This window comes from Chiloscyllium plagiosum, unplaced genomic scaffold (genome assembly GCF_037043375.1).
Source record: "Chiloscyllium plagiosum isolate Xiang-an unplaced genomic scaffold, Cpla_swu_hap1 HiC_scaffold_18, whole genome shotgun sequence".
NCBI classification, from domain to species: Eukaryota; Metazoa; Chordata; class Chondrichthyes; order Orectolobiformes; family Hemiscylliidae; genus Chiloscyllium; species Chiloscyllium plagiosum.
Window position 1 is genome coordinate 24996500 of NW_028270156.1, and position 17698 is coordinate 25014197.

General features: G+C 43.2%; 1 protein-coding gene across 2 annotated transcripts in view; it reads right to left on the minus strand.

Moving 5' to 3' along the window:
- The window catches only part of qser1 (glutamine and serine rich 1), a 162232-nt gene that overhangs the window by 48428 nt on the left and 96106 nt on the right, over positions 1–17698 (minus strand). For both annotated transcript variants that reach the window (XM_043705539.2, XM_043705540.2), the window contains exon 6: positions 3243–3359. In XM_043705539.2, the coding sequence (XP_043561474.2) occupies positions 3243–3359 (117 nt within the window). The remainder of the gene's footprint in view (positions 1–3242; positions 3360–17698) is intronic.

The window sequence follows — 17698 nt, forward strand, 5'->3', positions numbered from 1 at the left end:
GCCCAGCAATCACTTCCCTAGCTTCCCATAGAGTACTAGGGTACACCTGATCAGGTCCTGGGGATTTATCCACTTTTGTGCATTTCAAGACATCCAGCACTTCCTCCTCTGTAATATGGACATTTCCCGACATTTTATATCTTTCACGTCCTTTTTCCACAGTAAATACGGATGCAAAATACTGGTTTAGTAACTTGCCCATCTCCTGTGGGTCCACACAAAGGCCGCCTTGCTGATCTTTGAGGGGCCCTATTCTCTCCCTAGTTACCCTTTTGTCCTTAATGTATTTGTAAAAACCCTTTGGATTGTCCTTAACTCTATTTGCCAAAGCTATCTCATGTCCGCTTTTGGCCTCCTGATCTTCCCTCTTAAGTATACTCCTACTACCTTTATACTCTTTTAATGATTCATTTGATATCTCCTTTCTATACCTGATATATGCCTCCTCCTTTTTCTGAACCAAACCCTCAATTTCTTTAGTCATCCAGCATTCCCTACACCTACCATCCTTTCCTTTCACCTTAACAGGAACATACTGACTCTGGACTCTCGTTATTTCATTTCCGAAAGCTTCCCATTTTCCAGCCGTCCCTTTACCTGTGAACATCTGCCTCCAATCAGCTTTTGAAAGTTCTTGCTTAATACAGTCAAAATTAGCCTTTCTGCAATTTAGAACTTCACCTTTTAGATCTATCCTTATCCATCACTATTTCAAAACTAATAGAATTATGGACACAGCCCTAAAGTGCTCCCCGACTGACACCTCAGTCACCTGCCCTGCCTTATTTCCCGAGAGTAGGTCAAGTTTTGCACCTTCTCTAGTAGGTACACCCACATTCTGAATCAGAAAATTTTCTTGCACACACTTATATTCCTCTCTACCTAAACCCTTTGGCAGTCCGAGTCTATGTTTGGAAAGTTAAAATCCCCTCCCATAACTACCCTTTTTTAAAAAAACAGATAACCAATCTCCTTACAAATTTGTTTCTCAATTTCCTACTGACTATTAGGTAGAGTATAATACAATCCATTTCTTATTTCTCAGTTCAACCCAAATATCTTCCCTGAATGTTTTTCCAGGAATATCCTCCCTAAGCAATGCTAACTCTTATCAAAACCCCACTCCCCCCTTCTCTCTTGCCTCCCTTTCTGTCCTTCCTGTAGCATTTGTATCCTGGATCATTAAGCTGCCAGTTCTGTCCATCCCTGAGCCACATATCTGTAATTGCTATGATATCCCAGTCCCATGTTCCTAACCATGCCCTGAGTTTATCTGCCTTCCCTGTTAGGCCTACTGCATTGAAATAAATGCAGTTTAATTTATCGGTGCTACCTTGTTCTCTGCTTCAACCTTCTCTGCCCTGACTGTGTGAATTGCTTCTTTTCTCAACTGTACCAGTCTCAGATTGATCTCTTTCCTCAGTATCTCCCTGGATCCCATCCCCGCCACCTTACTAGTTTAAATCCTTCCAAGCAGCTCTATCAAATCTCCCTGCTAGTCGATTAGTCCCCTTCCAATTCAGGTGCAATCCCTCTTTCTCATACAGGTCACACAATGATCCAAAAATGTGAATCCTTCTCCCTTACACCAGTTCCTCAGCCATGCATTCATCTGCTCTCTCCTCCTATTCCTCGTCTCATTAGCTCGTAGCGCCAGGTATTCAGATATTACTACTCTTGAGGATCTCCTTTTTAATTTCCTGCCTAACTCTATATTCTCCCTTTAGAATCTCCTTCTTTTCCTTTCCTATGTGGTTGGTTCCAATGTGTACAACGACCTCCTGCTGGACCCTCTCCCCCTTGAGGACATTCTGCACCCTTGTTCCTGGCACCAGGGAGGCAACACACCATTCTGAATTTTCACTGCTGGCCACAGAAAAGTCTGTCTGTGCCTCAGACTACAGAGTCCCCTAACACAATTGATTTCTTGGAACCCGATGTTCCTGTCATTGCATTAGAGCCAGTCTTGATACCAGAAACTTGGCTTGTTCATGCTACATTCCCCTGAGAATCCATCACCCCCTACATTTTCCAAAACAGCATACTTGTTTGAAATAGGGATAGTGCAGGAGTCTTCTGTGGCTATCTGCCTACCTCTCTAACCTCTCTTGGAGTTAACCCATCTATGTGACTGTATCTGCGACTTTTCTCCCTTCCTATAACTGCCATCCGTCACATCCTTTTGCTCTTGTCACTCCAACCGATCCATTAGATTTGTTCGGTTTCGCAACCAACGGCACTTATTGTAAATATAATCCTCACTAACACGCAAACTCTCCCTAAACTCCCACATCCGACAAGAAGAGCATGTCACTCTACTAAGGGCCATTTTTGCTTCTTCTAATCTGCGGACCCAGAAAATAGCACCATTTTATTCCTTTACAAAACATTGCTCCAGCCTAACTTAATACTTATGGCTTATATTTTTAAGTTTAATCAAGAGACATATCTCAATAAAACAGAAATCAAGAAATAACCCACTCCACTCACTACTGCATACTTACAGCTTGGCCACACAAAACTATTTATTTATCTGTTTCTGTGCTGTGACCTCTCTCAAACAGGATTCTCCAAGATCAGTTGTGAATTTCATTTTTTGTTAGTTTTCCTAGATGCACTCCGATGTCTAGCGATACACGAATTCAACAGCAAAGGGAGTAGCTGCGCAGGTTCACTGCTGCATGAGTTAGCAGTGTGGGTTCTTTCTCTCTCTCTCCTGCACTGACCTGACCATGTGCTGCCTTTGTATGTTCCTCTCCCTTTTAAAGTGCCGTTGTTTTGAGTATTTTTCCTCCAAAGTTCCAAAACAATACAACATATAATACAGTAATTGCTGCTCCTAGAATTAGAGGAAGTTACCTCCAATACCCAAGATACTTCAAAGGAGCACCCTGTTACATCCAGAAATTTTTCCCATCCACCATCTTGAATTACCCAGAATCATTTACATATTCAGATGTATAATTGTGATGTCAAAGTATAAAAGGCCATGGGCCAAGTGCTGGAAAATGGGATTAGAATACATAAGTGTTGTTTTTGACTAAAACACTTTCAATGGGCCAAAGGGTCATTTTCAATACTGTAGATCTCTGACTGTACAACAAAATTTACCAAACACTACTTTTGTCTTTTCATTAAAAGTGAGCAACACAAAAAATTGAAATGAGAACTGTTTAGATTGCTAATCTTACATTCAATAATTGGGCATACTGAAAATTACATAAATAAGAGACTCCACTCACACTATTGGTTGCAGAAAATTGTCTCCGTCCATCTTTTACTTCAGGCATAAATTTTTGCAACAAAGCTTTTTGTACCTTCCATATAGCAGGAGGTTCTCTACCTGTTTGTAAGGCCACCTGCAAATAAACAACTTAACATTAGAAATAAAAACTAAAGCAGTTTAGTTTCCAATCACAGATATGGATCAACATCTCAACTGTCCAGATGGTGAAAGTGGTTATTGTGTGTGTGTGTGTGTGTGTGCGCGCGCGCGCGCACACGCGCGCGCGTGTGTGGGGGGGGGGGGGGGGGAGAGAGAGAGAGACAAGGAGGAGGAGGAGGAGGGAGAAAGAGCAACACTGGATGAGGGGCAAGGGGATGGGTGGGAGGTGGAGGTAAGGAGTGAGCAGCATTTGTACGAGAAAGACAGTAACAGGAGCTGAGAAGTCAAACCTAAATTCAGATTAGGAATTGTTCATAGCGTGCATCCAAATATCAGTAGATTTCTACATTTCTGAAAGAATTAAATTTTTTTTGTCATGTGTATTTGAGAAAACACAGTGAAAAACATTTTGTTGCCATGAATACAGCCATTTTGGAGAAGCACGCTCACATTGCCTCTTCTTCCCCTCTGCTGAGTAACGAATGAATGATTTTTATTGTCACATGTATGAGAAAATACAGTGAAAAGCGTTTTGTCGTCACAATCCAACACCATTTACTCTCGCTTTTATATAGTGATATTAACCATTACTAAACTTTCTTTACTATGTCTAAATGCTGTTTTCAGGTCACATTTAGTCACATGCATTATTTAAATTAAAGTAATGAAATTAATCTCATCAGTGTTTTGCATTTCTAGCAAATTATAGATTTTCTGATCTCAACATTTGCATTTATATTGCAAAATTACAAGACGACATCCAAGATGCTTTAGAGAAGTCTAATCAGCCAAGAATGAATGTAGACCTGAAGAAAGAGCTAATAAGAACAGGAATTCAACAGTTTTGGGTTTTAAGGTTTCAGAATATATTAAGTAACTGAAGAAAGAAAACTCTTGGCACGGTAAATTTAAACTTATTCAGCACAGCAGTGAAGTCTGCAGTAAATTTATATAGTATTTTAAGAGTTCTAGTGGTTAGATACAATTTCATTTTAACCTGAAAACTCATGAAAATTTATGGCCAACAGACTTCATGAACAAAGTGTTTCTGTAGAGTTTGCCTTGGATGGTGATTTAACATCCCAAATTGCTAAACTCACTTAAGTGAACCAATACGTGGCTGCCTCAGCTTACTCATTGCTCTCAAATTCCTCAACCAACTTTTAAATTAAATAAACATCAACTACAGCCACACTCAACTTAAAGCTTATTTCGTGCCATTGTTTAAATTATTACTTGTAAATTTTCCAGATTCTAAGAAACCAATGACAGCTACAAGAAATTTAAATGATTATGAACTGAAGTTATGGCATGTTAAAGCACAACAAATAAAGCACAAGGTTTTGACCAATTGACACAATTTACAGTCGCCAGAATTTAAAGTAAACTCTGCAAGCTGATATACTGACAGAATGTGGCAATTTATTTCAAGAGGGTCAACAGCAAGATCAAAATGAAATTGGTGCTTAATGCATTTTGTAATACCATCCTCCCCCATGCATCAAACTTTGACTGAGTACACATTAAAAGTAACAACTATACAAATCACCATACTTGCTAGATTCCTTGGGATCTCTGACCTAGCCCATCATCACATTACTAAAACACATTAAAATCTATATTACTCAAACAAATGTTCATATTAGGCCAAGTTCACTTTTCAGTTATGTATCCAACCGGCCTAACTCAAAATGGTTTCAGCCAAATGACTGGGGGATAATGCAAACATAATACTGCATCCATTTACTCCAATATGACTCTTTGCATTAGTTCAAAATGAGCATACTTCCAGTACCTGAGTATTGCTGACTAAAAAAGACATTTGTTGAAGATTTCTGTCTTCCACTCAGCAGGACAATTTGTGGGAAATATCAATGTAAATGGTAAGCAATCTTTTATAGTGCATGAAAAAAGTGCTGTGATAGAAGGTGTGAGATTTATATATTTTTATTTTGCTCATTTTAGAGTTTGAATTTTTAATGAATGGAATAACTATTGCAATATTAGACAGGAACTGGGGGATGTAGATGGACAGTAGTTGTTTAAGGGTAAATCTACATCTGGCATGTGGGAATCTAAAGGCCAGTTGATTAGAGTTCAGGACTAGCACGTTCCTGTGAAAATTAAGGATACATATGACAAGATTCAGGAAAATTGGATGACAGGAGAAATTGAAAGCTTTGCAAAAAAAAGGATGTATGCGTAAGGTTTAGGAAACTGAAGATAGACAGGGATCTCAGAATACAAAGATTGCAAAAAAAAACACATAAAAGGAATTAAAAGAGCTAAAAGGAGCCATGAAATGGCGTTAGCAAAAAGAATTAAGAAAAATTCCAAGACATTTTATACATATGTATGGAACAACAGGGTAGATAGGGTAAGTACAGGTCCTCAACAAATACTTTGCATCTGTATTCGCAAAGGAGATGATGATGGTGGATGGAGAGTCTTGGGAGGGGTAACTTGATATTCTAAAGCATCTCAATATATTAAAAAAAGGTGTTGGGTGTTTTGAAAATTATCAAGGTAGGCAGAACTTAATGGGATCTATCCCAGATTGCTAAGGGAGGCAAGTGAGGAAATTGCTGGAGCCTTGTATGAAATCTTTATATCCACTTCAGTCATCAGAAAGGTCCCAGATAATTTGAGAATAGCCAACATTGTTCCTTTGTTTAAGAAGGGCAACAGGGATAAATCAGGAAACTACAGGCCAGTGAGATTTACTCCAGTGATAGGGAAATTGTTGACAAAGATTCTTTGCGATAAATTTACTGATATTTAGAAAAACATAGACTTATTAGAGATAACCAGCATTGCTTTGTGTGGGGAAGACTGTGTCTCACAAATTCAATTGAGTTTTTTTGAGGAAATGACAAAGGTAATTGATGAGAACAGGGCAGTAAATGGTGTCCAAAGGGAGTTTTGCAGACCTTTGACAAGATCCCTCATGGCAGGTAGATACAAAATGTGAAGTCACATGGATCTGCTAAAATGGACACACAGCTGGAAATGTGTTGCTGGAAAAGCGCAGCAGGTCAGGCAGCATCCAGGGAACAGGAGAATCGACGTTTCGGGCATAAGCCCTTCTTCAGGAATGGGGAAAGTTTGTCCAGCAGGCTAAGATAAAAGGTAGGGAGGAGGGACTTGGGGGAGGGGCGTCAGAAATGTGATAGGTGGAAAGAGGTCAAGGTGAGGGTGATAGGTCAGACTGGGGTGGGGGCGGAGAGGTCGGGAAGAAGATCTCAGGTTAGGAAGGCGGTGCTGAATTTGATGGATTTGACTGAGACAGGGTGGGGGGAGGGGAAATGAGGAAACTGGTGAAATCCGAGTTCATCCCTTGTGGTTGGAGGGTCCCTAGCCGGAAGATGAGGCGTTCTTCCTCCAACCGTCGTTTTGTTGTGGTCTGACGATGGAGGAGTCCAAAGACCTGCATATCCTTGGTGGAGTGGGAGGGGGAATTGAAATGTTGAGCTACAGGGTGGTTGGGTTGGTTGGTCCGGGTGTCACAGAGGTGTTCTCTGAAACGCTCCGCAAATGAATACACAACAGGCTTACTCACAATAGTGCTGAAAGAATGTTTTTCTGCCTTGAGATCAGTGACAAGCAGTGCTCCCCAGAGATCGGTGCTGGCACCCCTACTGTGCTTGTGTATAAAAGCAAAAACTTGAATAGGCTAGAGACCAGGGCAGGGGAAATTGCAGATAGAGGTTAATCCGGAACAAATGTGAGGTGATGCATTTTGGGAGAATTTCATGTCGGAGGGAAGTATACAATAAATGGCAGAACCCTTAGTATCAACATACAGAGGGATATAAACATACTAGTCCACAGTTCCCAAAAAGTGACCATACAAGTGGATGACGTGGTCAAGAAGGCATATGGCATGCTGGTTTTCATTAGTCAGAGCATACAATATAATAAGTGGCACATAAATTTGCAGCTGTACAGAAATTTAGTTAGGCCACATTTTGCATATTGTGTATAGTTCTGGTCACCAGACTACCAGAAGGATGTGGAGACTTTGCAGAGGGTACAGAAATTGTTTATCAGAATGTTCCCTTATTTGGAGGGTTTTTGCTAAGAGGAGAGATTGGACATAACTGGTTTGTTTTCACTTGAAGATTGAAGGATTAGGGGCAACCTGATGGAAGTTTACAAAATTATGAGAGGCATGCATAGAATGGACAGTCAGTCTCTTTCTCAGGCTAGAAACATCAATTGCTAGACTACTAGGGGAGTCGATTACTCCCATTGCCCCAATTAGAGGGGAGGTTTAAAGGAGATGTGAGAGGCAAGTTTTTTTTAAAAACACAAAGAGTTGTCAATTTCTGAAATGTGCTGGCAAAGGAGGTGGATGCAATAGCAAATATTTAAGAGGCATCTTGACAGATATATGAATAGGAGAAAGTGATGCTGAAGGGCTTATGCCCGAAACGTCGATTCTCCTACTAGAAGGGCTTATGCCCGAAACATCGATTCTCCTGCTCCTTGGATGCTGCCTGACCTGCTGCGCTTTTCCAGCAACACATTTTTCAGATATATGAATAGGCAGGGAAGAGAGCAATACAGACCATGTAGAGGCAAAACGTTTTTAGTTTAGAAAGTCATGGGTAGGCTCAGTCTTGTTAGGCTGAAGGACCTGTTTCTGTGGTGCACTGTCCTTTGGAATGTGGGTTTTGGTTTGTATGTGAGTGGGAGATGATGGGGATTTACTTGCAATGAGTTTTTTACGAGCTGACAGAGTAAGCATTGAGGAGCAATAACTTGCTTTCTGTTCAGTTTTTGCCTGGGGGAAAACCCACGGCTTGGAAAGCTTTTGTTTGCCAATTTGCAAAAGTCCTGGTTAAGTTATTGAAACAGTTTCTTTAAGATAACAAAGAGATCTTGATCAATTGGGTCAATGAGCTGAGGAGTGGCAGATGGATAAATGTGAGATATTGCATCTTGGTAAAACAAATAATGGGAGGTCTTATACAATTAATGGTAGGATCCTGGCTAATGTTGTAGAACAGAGACACCTACGAGGTCAGGTTCAGGTTCTTCTTCCATTTGAGTAATAAACTTCTTTTTGTTGCTATAATCAGATCTGCATTATTGGATGGTTGTGTTTCAGTAAAAAGATCACATTGGTGAGAAGTGAAAGAATAGAGAATATGACCAAACCAGATTCAATCTGGCATCTGGTTTATCCAGAAAAAACATCAGCTGGCATCATAACAGTGCAAATTGGTTGGCAAGCACTATGGTTAACTCTAACAGCCCTCTGGGTAATTAGGGATGGGTGATAAATGCTGGTCTAGCTTTTATTATAGAAAATCATTCAGGAGACTATCAATCAGAAACCAAACTACGAAGAGATATCAGGAGAAATAACCAGAGTCATACGCATGGCAGGGTTGAGATTAAGTGATGTTAAGTGGTTGAAGTAGGTAATTTTTGATGATGGAGCTACTGTGTGATCAAGCCCAAACACCTCCCCAAGATCACAAACTGTCTCGTCCAGAATCAGGAAGTACCCAAGGAGAGCATTAGAACTGTTGGCCATGGAACAGAGTGCATGGGGGTGCAAAGACAATGATTTTGATCTTTTCAAGAATTAGATGGAAGAATGGTATGAACAGAAGTTACAATATAATATTGCCCCTCAAAACTATTATGCCATTCAATATGATCAGAGTGATCAGTGGCCTTAACTTCACTTTCCTGGCTGTTCTTCATTATACTTTATTCCCAAGTGATTCAATGTGTCTTCGTTTTAGATGTATTCTAAAAATGAAGCATCTGCAATCCTCCGGGGAGGAGAATTCTGAAGATTCACAACCTTCCTGTAATACCAATATCTCCTCATCTCCAGTCTAAATGACCGTACCCTTATCCTGCAGTTGTACCTCACGTGTTCTGGATTCCTCAGCCAGGGAAAATATCAGTGTCTCCCCTGGCAAACCCCTTCTGAATCATGTTTCACTGGAATCATCACTCAGTCTTCTAAACTCTAGAATATAGATACAATTTATTCTGTCTCTCTTCACTAATTAGTGTAAACTAATTAGTCATATAGTCATAGAAATGTACAGCATGGAAACAGACCCTTCGGTTCAACCTGTCCATGCCGACCAGATATCCCAACCCAATTTAGTCTCACCTGCTAGCACCCGGCCCATATCCCTCCAAACACTTCCTATCCATATACCCATCCAAATGCCTCTTAAATGTTGCAATTGTACCAGCCTCCACCACATCCTCTGGCAGCTCATTCCATACACGTACCAATCTCTGCGTGAAAAATTCGCTCTTTAGGTCTCTTTTATATCTTTCCCCTCTCACCCTAAACCTATGCCCTCTAGTTCTGCACTCCCCGACCCCAGGGAAAAGACTTTGTCTATTTATCCTATTCCACGCCCCTCATAATTTTGTAAACCTCTATAAGGTCACCTCTCAGCCTCCGATGCTCCAAGGAAAACAGCCCCAGCCTGTTCAGCCTCTCCCCATAGCTTAAATCCTCCAACCCTGGCAACATCCTTGTAAATCTTTTCTGAACCTTTTCAAGTTTCACAACATCTTTCCAATAGGAAGGAAACCAGAAATAGTAGATGAGACTTGTGACCCTCAACACACAATCAGGAGATGGACTGCAGTCAAATAAGGAATGCAGCAGCAACAAGAACATAGCAGATGATGTGGAGGAGCTGGTGTTGTACTGGGGTGGACAACGTTAAAAATCACACAGCCCCAGGGTATAGTCCAACAGGCTTATTTGGAAGCACTAGCTTTCGGAGCACTGCTCCTTCACCAGGTAGCTGTGGGACAGGATCATATGACACAATTTATAGCAAAAGATTACAGTGTCATGCAACTGAAATGATATATTGAACAAACCTAGATTGCTGATAAGTCTTTCCTCTTTTAGAATGGGTTTAGAATACACACACTCTCTCTCTCTTATGCATGGACACACACAGGTCCAAGAGGTGAATTTGCAGAATTATATTTATAGATACATTCTATTTTCCTAAAAGAAAATACACAACCCACAGGCACTCAATCGATGTAGTATTTTATAAATTCCTACTTTGAAAATAGAACCATTCAGACTCAAAATTGGGATAACTTTATACCTTTAATGCATTGTCTGAGCTGAGATGTCACTTTTGTTTCATAAAGCCTTACGTTATCTCAAGAATGTGACTTAAAAGTAGTTCTGGGATTTATATATTAATGAACTGAAAACTGCAACCCACTCTAAAAGATGAAAGATTCAACAGCAGTCTAGGTTTGTTCAATATATCACTTCTGTTGCATGACGCTGTAATCTTTTGCTTTAAATTCTGTGCCTTATGATCCTGTCCCACAGCTACCTAGTGAAGGAGCACTGTTCCGAAAGCTAGTGCTTCCAAATAAACCTGTTGGACAATAACCTGGTGTTGTGTGATTTATAGCAGAAGATAGCATTCCAAATCAACTGGTAATATGAAGCTGCTGTTTATAACAACAGATTGGGGTTACTGCTAAGTACAATTGTGCTATATAACTTATGCTTGTACTTAATTAAACATGTTGCTCATACCAAATACATCAAATACTAGAGTGGTCACTATCTAGTTGAAATTAAAAGGTCCCAAATTCTGTAAAGACTTTGGGTAGGATGTGATTATATTCATTAGAGAAAACTAAGACTCATTTCTAAATCTTCATTTTTTAAAAATCTGAATGGGTTTCAGAAATAAAAACTACCTCTTCTAGTTAATTTAAAAATATCTTTCCAACTTAATTCTTACAAGTTGAACACAACCAAGTACATAATGGCTTGGCAATACAGTGTCCTATTTTAAAATTAAAATGCCTGTTATGATCAAATGAAGAGTGGAAAAACAGTTACCTCCATCCCTCCTGATCATAATCCAATCAGGTCACACCAATGCTCTGAGCAATTGAAATAGGACTTTTGCGCTTGCATTCTCTATCCCAATGTAATAAAATCCAACATGCTATTTGCCATCCTAATTGTCTGTTGTACCTGCACATTAACTGTGTGAACTTTGTATGAACGTACTCCAGTTTTTCTGATCATCAACACTTAGTTGTTGAAAACCTTTTGAAAGATCAGCTTTTCTAATCTTGTACTCTAGTTTGTTCTTTTATTTTCTGTACAAAGCAAATAAATTCACATTTGCCCAAATTATACTCCATCTGCCACCTGTTGACCACTCAACTACCTTGTGAACATCTTCATGCAACCCATATTCTTGACACAACTTGTATTCTCATCCATCTCTGTAGGAAACCTAGATACATAACCCTCAACCTAAGTAGTTAATACATATTGCAAATAACACCGATATTTGCAGTACTCCACTGGTTTCAGTCTGCCAACGAAAAGCACCTTGTTTATCCCCACCCTCTGCTTCCTAACCAATTCTGTATTATAAAAAAATTACCCTCAACTACGTAAACACTTATCTTGCATGCTCTGCAGCACATAATTGAATGCCTTTTTGAAATCCAAGTACTGACTCATCTGTCAAATATGTTTTCCTTTGGCATGGGAACACACTGGTGTGTTGAAGTGGCAGTCAACTGGAAACTCAAGGTCATTTTTGCAGATAGAACAAAGGTGTTCTTCAAAGCATTCACCCAGTATGCAGAGAAGACTACATTGTGAGCTATGAATACAGTCAACTAGATTAAGTGAAGTGCAGGTAAATCACTGCCACATCCAACAGTCCAATTTGCCCATGCCCACCAGGTTGCCCAAACTAAACTAGTCCCATTTGTCTGCATTTGGCCCGTATCCTCCTAAACCATACCTATTCATGTACTTGCTCAAATGTCTTTTAAATGTACCTGCATCTACCCCTTCCTCTCAGTTCATTCCTCATATGTATCACGCTCGGAGAAAAAGTTGCCCCTCAGGTCCCTTTTAAATCTTTCTCCTCGCACCTTAAAAATATGCCCCTTAGTTTTGAACCTGGGGAAAAGGCCATCATTATTCACCTTATCTATACCCTTATGTTAGGACAAAATGTGAAAACTCAGTTAGGGTGCTTGAGGGTTACAAGGAAGTCAGGAAAGACCTGAAAAGAGAGCTCAGAAGAGCCAGGAGGGGACATGAGAAGTTGTTAACGGATAGGATCAGGGTTAACCCTAAGGCATTCCATAGGTATATCAGGAATAAAAGAGTGATGAGAGTTAAAATTAGGGCCAATCAAGGATATTAGTGGGAAGTTGTGTGTGGAGTCAGAGGAGATAGGGGAAGCACTAAATAAATACTTTTCGACAGTGTTCACTATAGAAAATGAAAATGTGGGCGAGGAAGATACAGAGATACTTGCATCTATACTAGAAGAGATTGAGGTTCACAAGGAAGAGGTATTAGAAATACTGCAGAGTGTGAAAATAGACCAGTCCCCTGGGCAGTATGGGATCTATCCTAGGATCCTCTGGTAAGCAAGGAAAGAGATTGCCGAGCCTTTGGCATTGATCTTCAAATCATCATTGTCTACAGAAATAGTGCCTGACTGGAGGATAGCAAATGTGGTCCCCTTGTTCAAAAAGGGTAGTAGAGACAACCCTGGTAATTACAGACCAGTGAGTCTCACTTCAGTTGTTGGTAAAGTGTTGGAAAAGGTTATAAGAGATAGGATTTATAACCATCTAGAAAAGAATAATCTGATCAGGGACAGTCAGCATGGTTTTGTGAAGGGTATGTCGTGCCTAACGAATCTTATTGAGTTTTTTGACAAAGTGACCGAACAGGCAGATGAGAGTAAACCAGTTGATGTGGTGTATATGGATTTCAGCAAGGCATTCGATAAGGTTCCCCACAGTAGGCTATTATACAAAATGCGGAGGAATGGGATTGTGGGAGACATAGCAGTTTGGATCAGTAATTGGCTTGCTGAAAGAAAACAGAGGGTTGTCGTTGATGGAACATGTTCATCTTGGTGTCCAGTTACTCGCGGCGTACCGCAAGGGTCGGTGTTGGGTCCACTGCTGTTCATCATTTTTATAAATGACCTGGATGAGGGCTTAGAAGGGTGGGTTAGTAAATTTGCAGACGACACTAAGATGGGTGGAGTTGTGGATAGTGTTGAAGGATGTAGTAGGTTGCAGAGAGACATAGATATGATGCAGAGCTGGGATGAGAGGTGGCAAATGGAGTTTAATGTGGACAAGTGTGAGGTGATACACTTTGGACGGAGTAATCGGAATGCAAAGTACTGGGCTAATGGTAAGATTCTTGGGAGTGCAGATGAGCAGAGAGATCTCGGTGTCCATGTACACAGATCCCTGAAAGTTGCCACCCAGATTGACAGGGTTGTTAAGAATTCGGGATTAGTGGTGCTGGAAGAGCACAGCAATTCAGGCAGCTTCCGAGGACAGGCAAAATCCGAGGACAGGCAAAATCGACGTTTTGGGCAAAAGCCCTTCATCAGGAATAAAGGCAGAGAGCCTGAAGCGTGGAGAGATAAGCTAGAGGAGGGTGGGGGTGGGGAGAGAGTAGCATAGAGTACAATAGGTCAGTGGGGGAGGAGATGAAGGTGATAGGTCAGGGAGGAGAGGGTGGAGTGGATAGATCGAAAAGGAGCTGGGAAGGTCGGACAAGTCCGGACAAGACAAGGGGACAGTGTTGAGCTGGAGGTTAGAAACTAGGTTGAGGTGGGGGAAGGGGAAATGAGGAAGCTGATGAAGTTCACATTGATGCCCTGGGGTTGAAGTGTTCCGAGGCGGAAGATGAGGCGTTCTTCCTCCAGGCGTCTGGTGGTGAGGGAGCGGCGGTGGAGGAGGCCCAGCACCTCCATATCCTCGGCAGAGTGGGAGGGGGAGTTGAAATGTTGGGCCACGGGACGATTTGGTTGATTGGTGCGGGTGTCTTGGAGATGTTCCCTAAAGCGCTCTGCTAGGAGGCGTCCAGTCTCCCCGATGTAGAGGAGACCGCATCGGGAGCAACGGATACAATAAATGATATTAGTGGATGTGCAGGTAAAACTTTGATGGATGTGGAAGGCTCCTTTAGGGCCTTGGATGGAGGTGAGGGAGGTGGTGTGGGCACAGGTTTTACAGTTCCTGCGGTGGCAGGGGAAAGTGCCAGGATGGGAGGGTGGATCATAGGGGGGCGTGGACCTGACCAGGTAGTCACGGAGAGAACGGTCTTTGCGGAAGGCGGAGAGGGGTGGGGAGGGAAATATATCCCTAGTGGTGGGGTCTGTTTGGAGGTGGCGGAAATGTCGGCGGATGATTTGGTTTATGCGAAGGTTGGTAGGGTGGAAGGTGAGCACCAGGGGCGTTCTGTCCTTGTTGCGGTTAGAGGGGTTGGGTCTGAGGGCGGAGGTGCGGGATGTGGACGAGATGCGTAGAAGGGCATCTTTAACCACGTGGGAAGGGAAATTGCGGTCTCTAAAGAAGGAGGCCATCTGGTGTGTTCTATGGTGGAACTGGTCCTCCTGGGAGCAGATACGGCGGAGGCAGAGGAATTGGGAATACGGGATGGCATTTTTGCAAGAGATAGGGTGGGAAGAGGTGTAATCCAGGTAGCTGTGGGAGTCGGTGGGTTTGTAGAAAATGTCAGTGTCAAGTCGGTCGTCACTGATGGAGATGGAGAGGTCCAGGAAGGGGAGGGAGGTGTCAGAGATGGTCCAGGTAAATTTAAGATCAGGGTGGAATGTGTTGGTGAAGTTGATGAATTGCTCAACCTCCTCGCGGGAGCACGAGGTGGCGCCAATGCAGTCATCAATGTAGCGGAGGAAGAGGTGGGGAGTGGTGCCGGTGTAATTACGGAAGATCAACTGTTCTATGTAGCCAACAAAGAGACAGGCATAGCTGGGGCCCATACGTTGCCCATGGCTACCCCTTTGGTCTGGAGGAAGTGGAAGGATTCAAAGGAGAAATTGTTAAAACTGAGGACCAGTTTGGCCAAACGAATGAGAGAGTGTCAGTGGAAGGTACTGTTGGGAATGTCTGGAGAGGAAAAAACGGAGGGCTTGGAGGCCCTGGTCATGGCGGATGGAGGTGTAGAGGGATTGGATATCCATGGTGAAGATGAGGCGTTGGGGGCCGGGGAAACGGAAGTCTTGGAGGAGGTGGAGGGCGTGGGTGGTGTCTCGAACGTATGTGGGGAGTTTCTGACCTAGGGGAGATAGGACAGTGTCGAGGTAGGTAGAGATGAGTTCAGTGGGGCAGGAGCATGCTGACACAATGGGTCGGCCAAGGTGGTCAGGCTTGTGGATCTTGGGAAGGAGGTAGAACCGGGCAGTGTAGGGTTCCCGGACTATGAGGTTGGAAGCTGTGGATGGGAGATCTCCTGAGGTGATGAGGTTCTGTATGGTCTGGGAGATGATGGTTTGGTGATGGGGGGTGGGGTCATGGTCAAGGGGCCAGTAGGAAGAGGTGTCCTTGAGTTGGCGTTTGGCTTCACAGATGTCGAGGTCAGTGCGCCAGACTACCACTGCGCCCCCTTTATCCGCTGGCTTGATGGTGAGGTCGGGATTGGAGGGCTGCGCGTTGTGAGGGTGAGAGGTTGGAATGGGGGTCGACAGGTTGAGGCGGTTAATGTCCTGGCGGCAGTTGGAAATGAAGAGGTCGAGGGCAGGTATTAGGCCAGCGCGGGGTGTCCAGGTGGATGCAGTGCGTTGGAGGTGGGCGAAGGGGTCCTCGGAAGGTGGGCGGGAGTCCTGATTGTGAAAGTAAGCTCGGAGGCGGAGGCGACGGAAGAATTGTTCGATGTCATGGCGTGTATTAAATTCATTGATGCGTGGACGGAGGGGGACGAAGGTGAGTCTTTTGCTGAGGACTGATCGTTCGTCCTCAGTGAGGGGGAGGTCTGGAGGGATGGTGAAAACTGGGCAGGGCTGGGAGCTGGTGTGGGTGTGGCGCTGGGAGTGGGGTCGGAGTCAGTACCTGGAGTGGGTGTGATGGTGGGGGAAATGGGGGTAGAGTCATGAGCAGGGGTAGTGTTCCCCTCGGGGTTCTGGGGGTGGGGATAGTGACAGTGGGGTCTGTGGGGGGCATGTCAGCAGAATGCAGGTGAGTGGTGCTGGTGGGGGCGGAAGTGGGGGCAGACACGGCATTTGGGGTGGTGGAAGTCACTGAGCGTGTGGCATCAGCGATGATGTGAGTTGTTAAGAAGGCATACAGTGCTTTGGCCTTTATTAATAGAGGGATTGAGTTCCGGAACCAGGAGGTTATGCTGCAGCTGTACAAAGCTCTGGTACGGCCACACTTGGAGTATTGTGTACAGTTCTGGTCACCGCATTATAAGAAGGATGTGGAAGCTTTGGAAAGGGTGCAGAGGAGATTTACTAGGATGTTGCCTGGTATGGAGGGAATGTCTTATAGCAAAGGCTGAGGGCCTTGAGGCTGTTCTCGTTACAGAGAAGAAGGTTGAGAGGTGACTTAATAGAGACATACAAGATAACCAGAGGGTTAGATAGGGTGGACAGGGAGAGCCTTTTTCCAAGTACGGGGTCGGCAAACACAAGGGGACACAAGGGGAGATAGGTATAAGACAGATGTCAGAGGTAGTTTCTTTACTCAGAGTAGTAGGGGTATGGAATGGTTTACCTGCAACGGTAGTAGATTCGCCAAGTTTAAGTGCATTTAAGTCGTCATTGGACAGGCATATGGACGTACATAGAATCGTGTAGGTGGGATGGGCTTCAGATTAGTATGACAGGGCGGTGCAACATTGAGGGCCAAAGGGCCTGTACTGCGCTGTAATGTTCTATATTCTATGATTTTATAAACCTCTATAAAGGTGACCCCCTCAACCTCCTACCGCCCAGTGGAAAAATGTGCCAACCTATCCAGCCTCTCCATATAACTCAAACCCTCCAGTCCAGTAACATTCCTTGTAAACCTTTTCTGCACCCTTTCCAATTTAATAATATCGTTTCTATAGCAGGGCGATCAGAAATGTACACAGCACTTCAAGTGGCCTCACCAACATCCTGTCGAGCCACAAAATGACATCCCAACTCCTATACTCAGAAGTTTCAGTCTGGAACTTTGGAGAGTGAGAAACGAGGATATAAACAGGCAGGTATTACACCTTCAATGATTGCATGGGAAGGCGCCATGGGGTGTGGGGAGATGTTGAGAATGCAGAAGGAGTGGACTAGGGTGTCCTAGAGGGAATGGTCCCTGCAAAACGCTGAGAAGAAAAGGGAGAAGAATGTGTTTCTGGTGATGGCATCCTGCTGGAAGCAATGGAAATGTCAGCTTTGGATGCAGATGCTAGTCTGGTGGAAAGTGAGGACTAGCAGAACCTTATTGGTGTTGTGAGAGTACAGAAGGGGTGAGGGCAGAAATGTGGGAAAC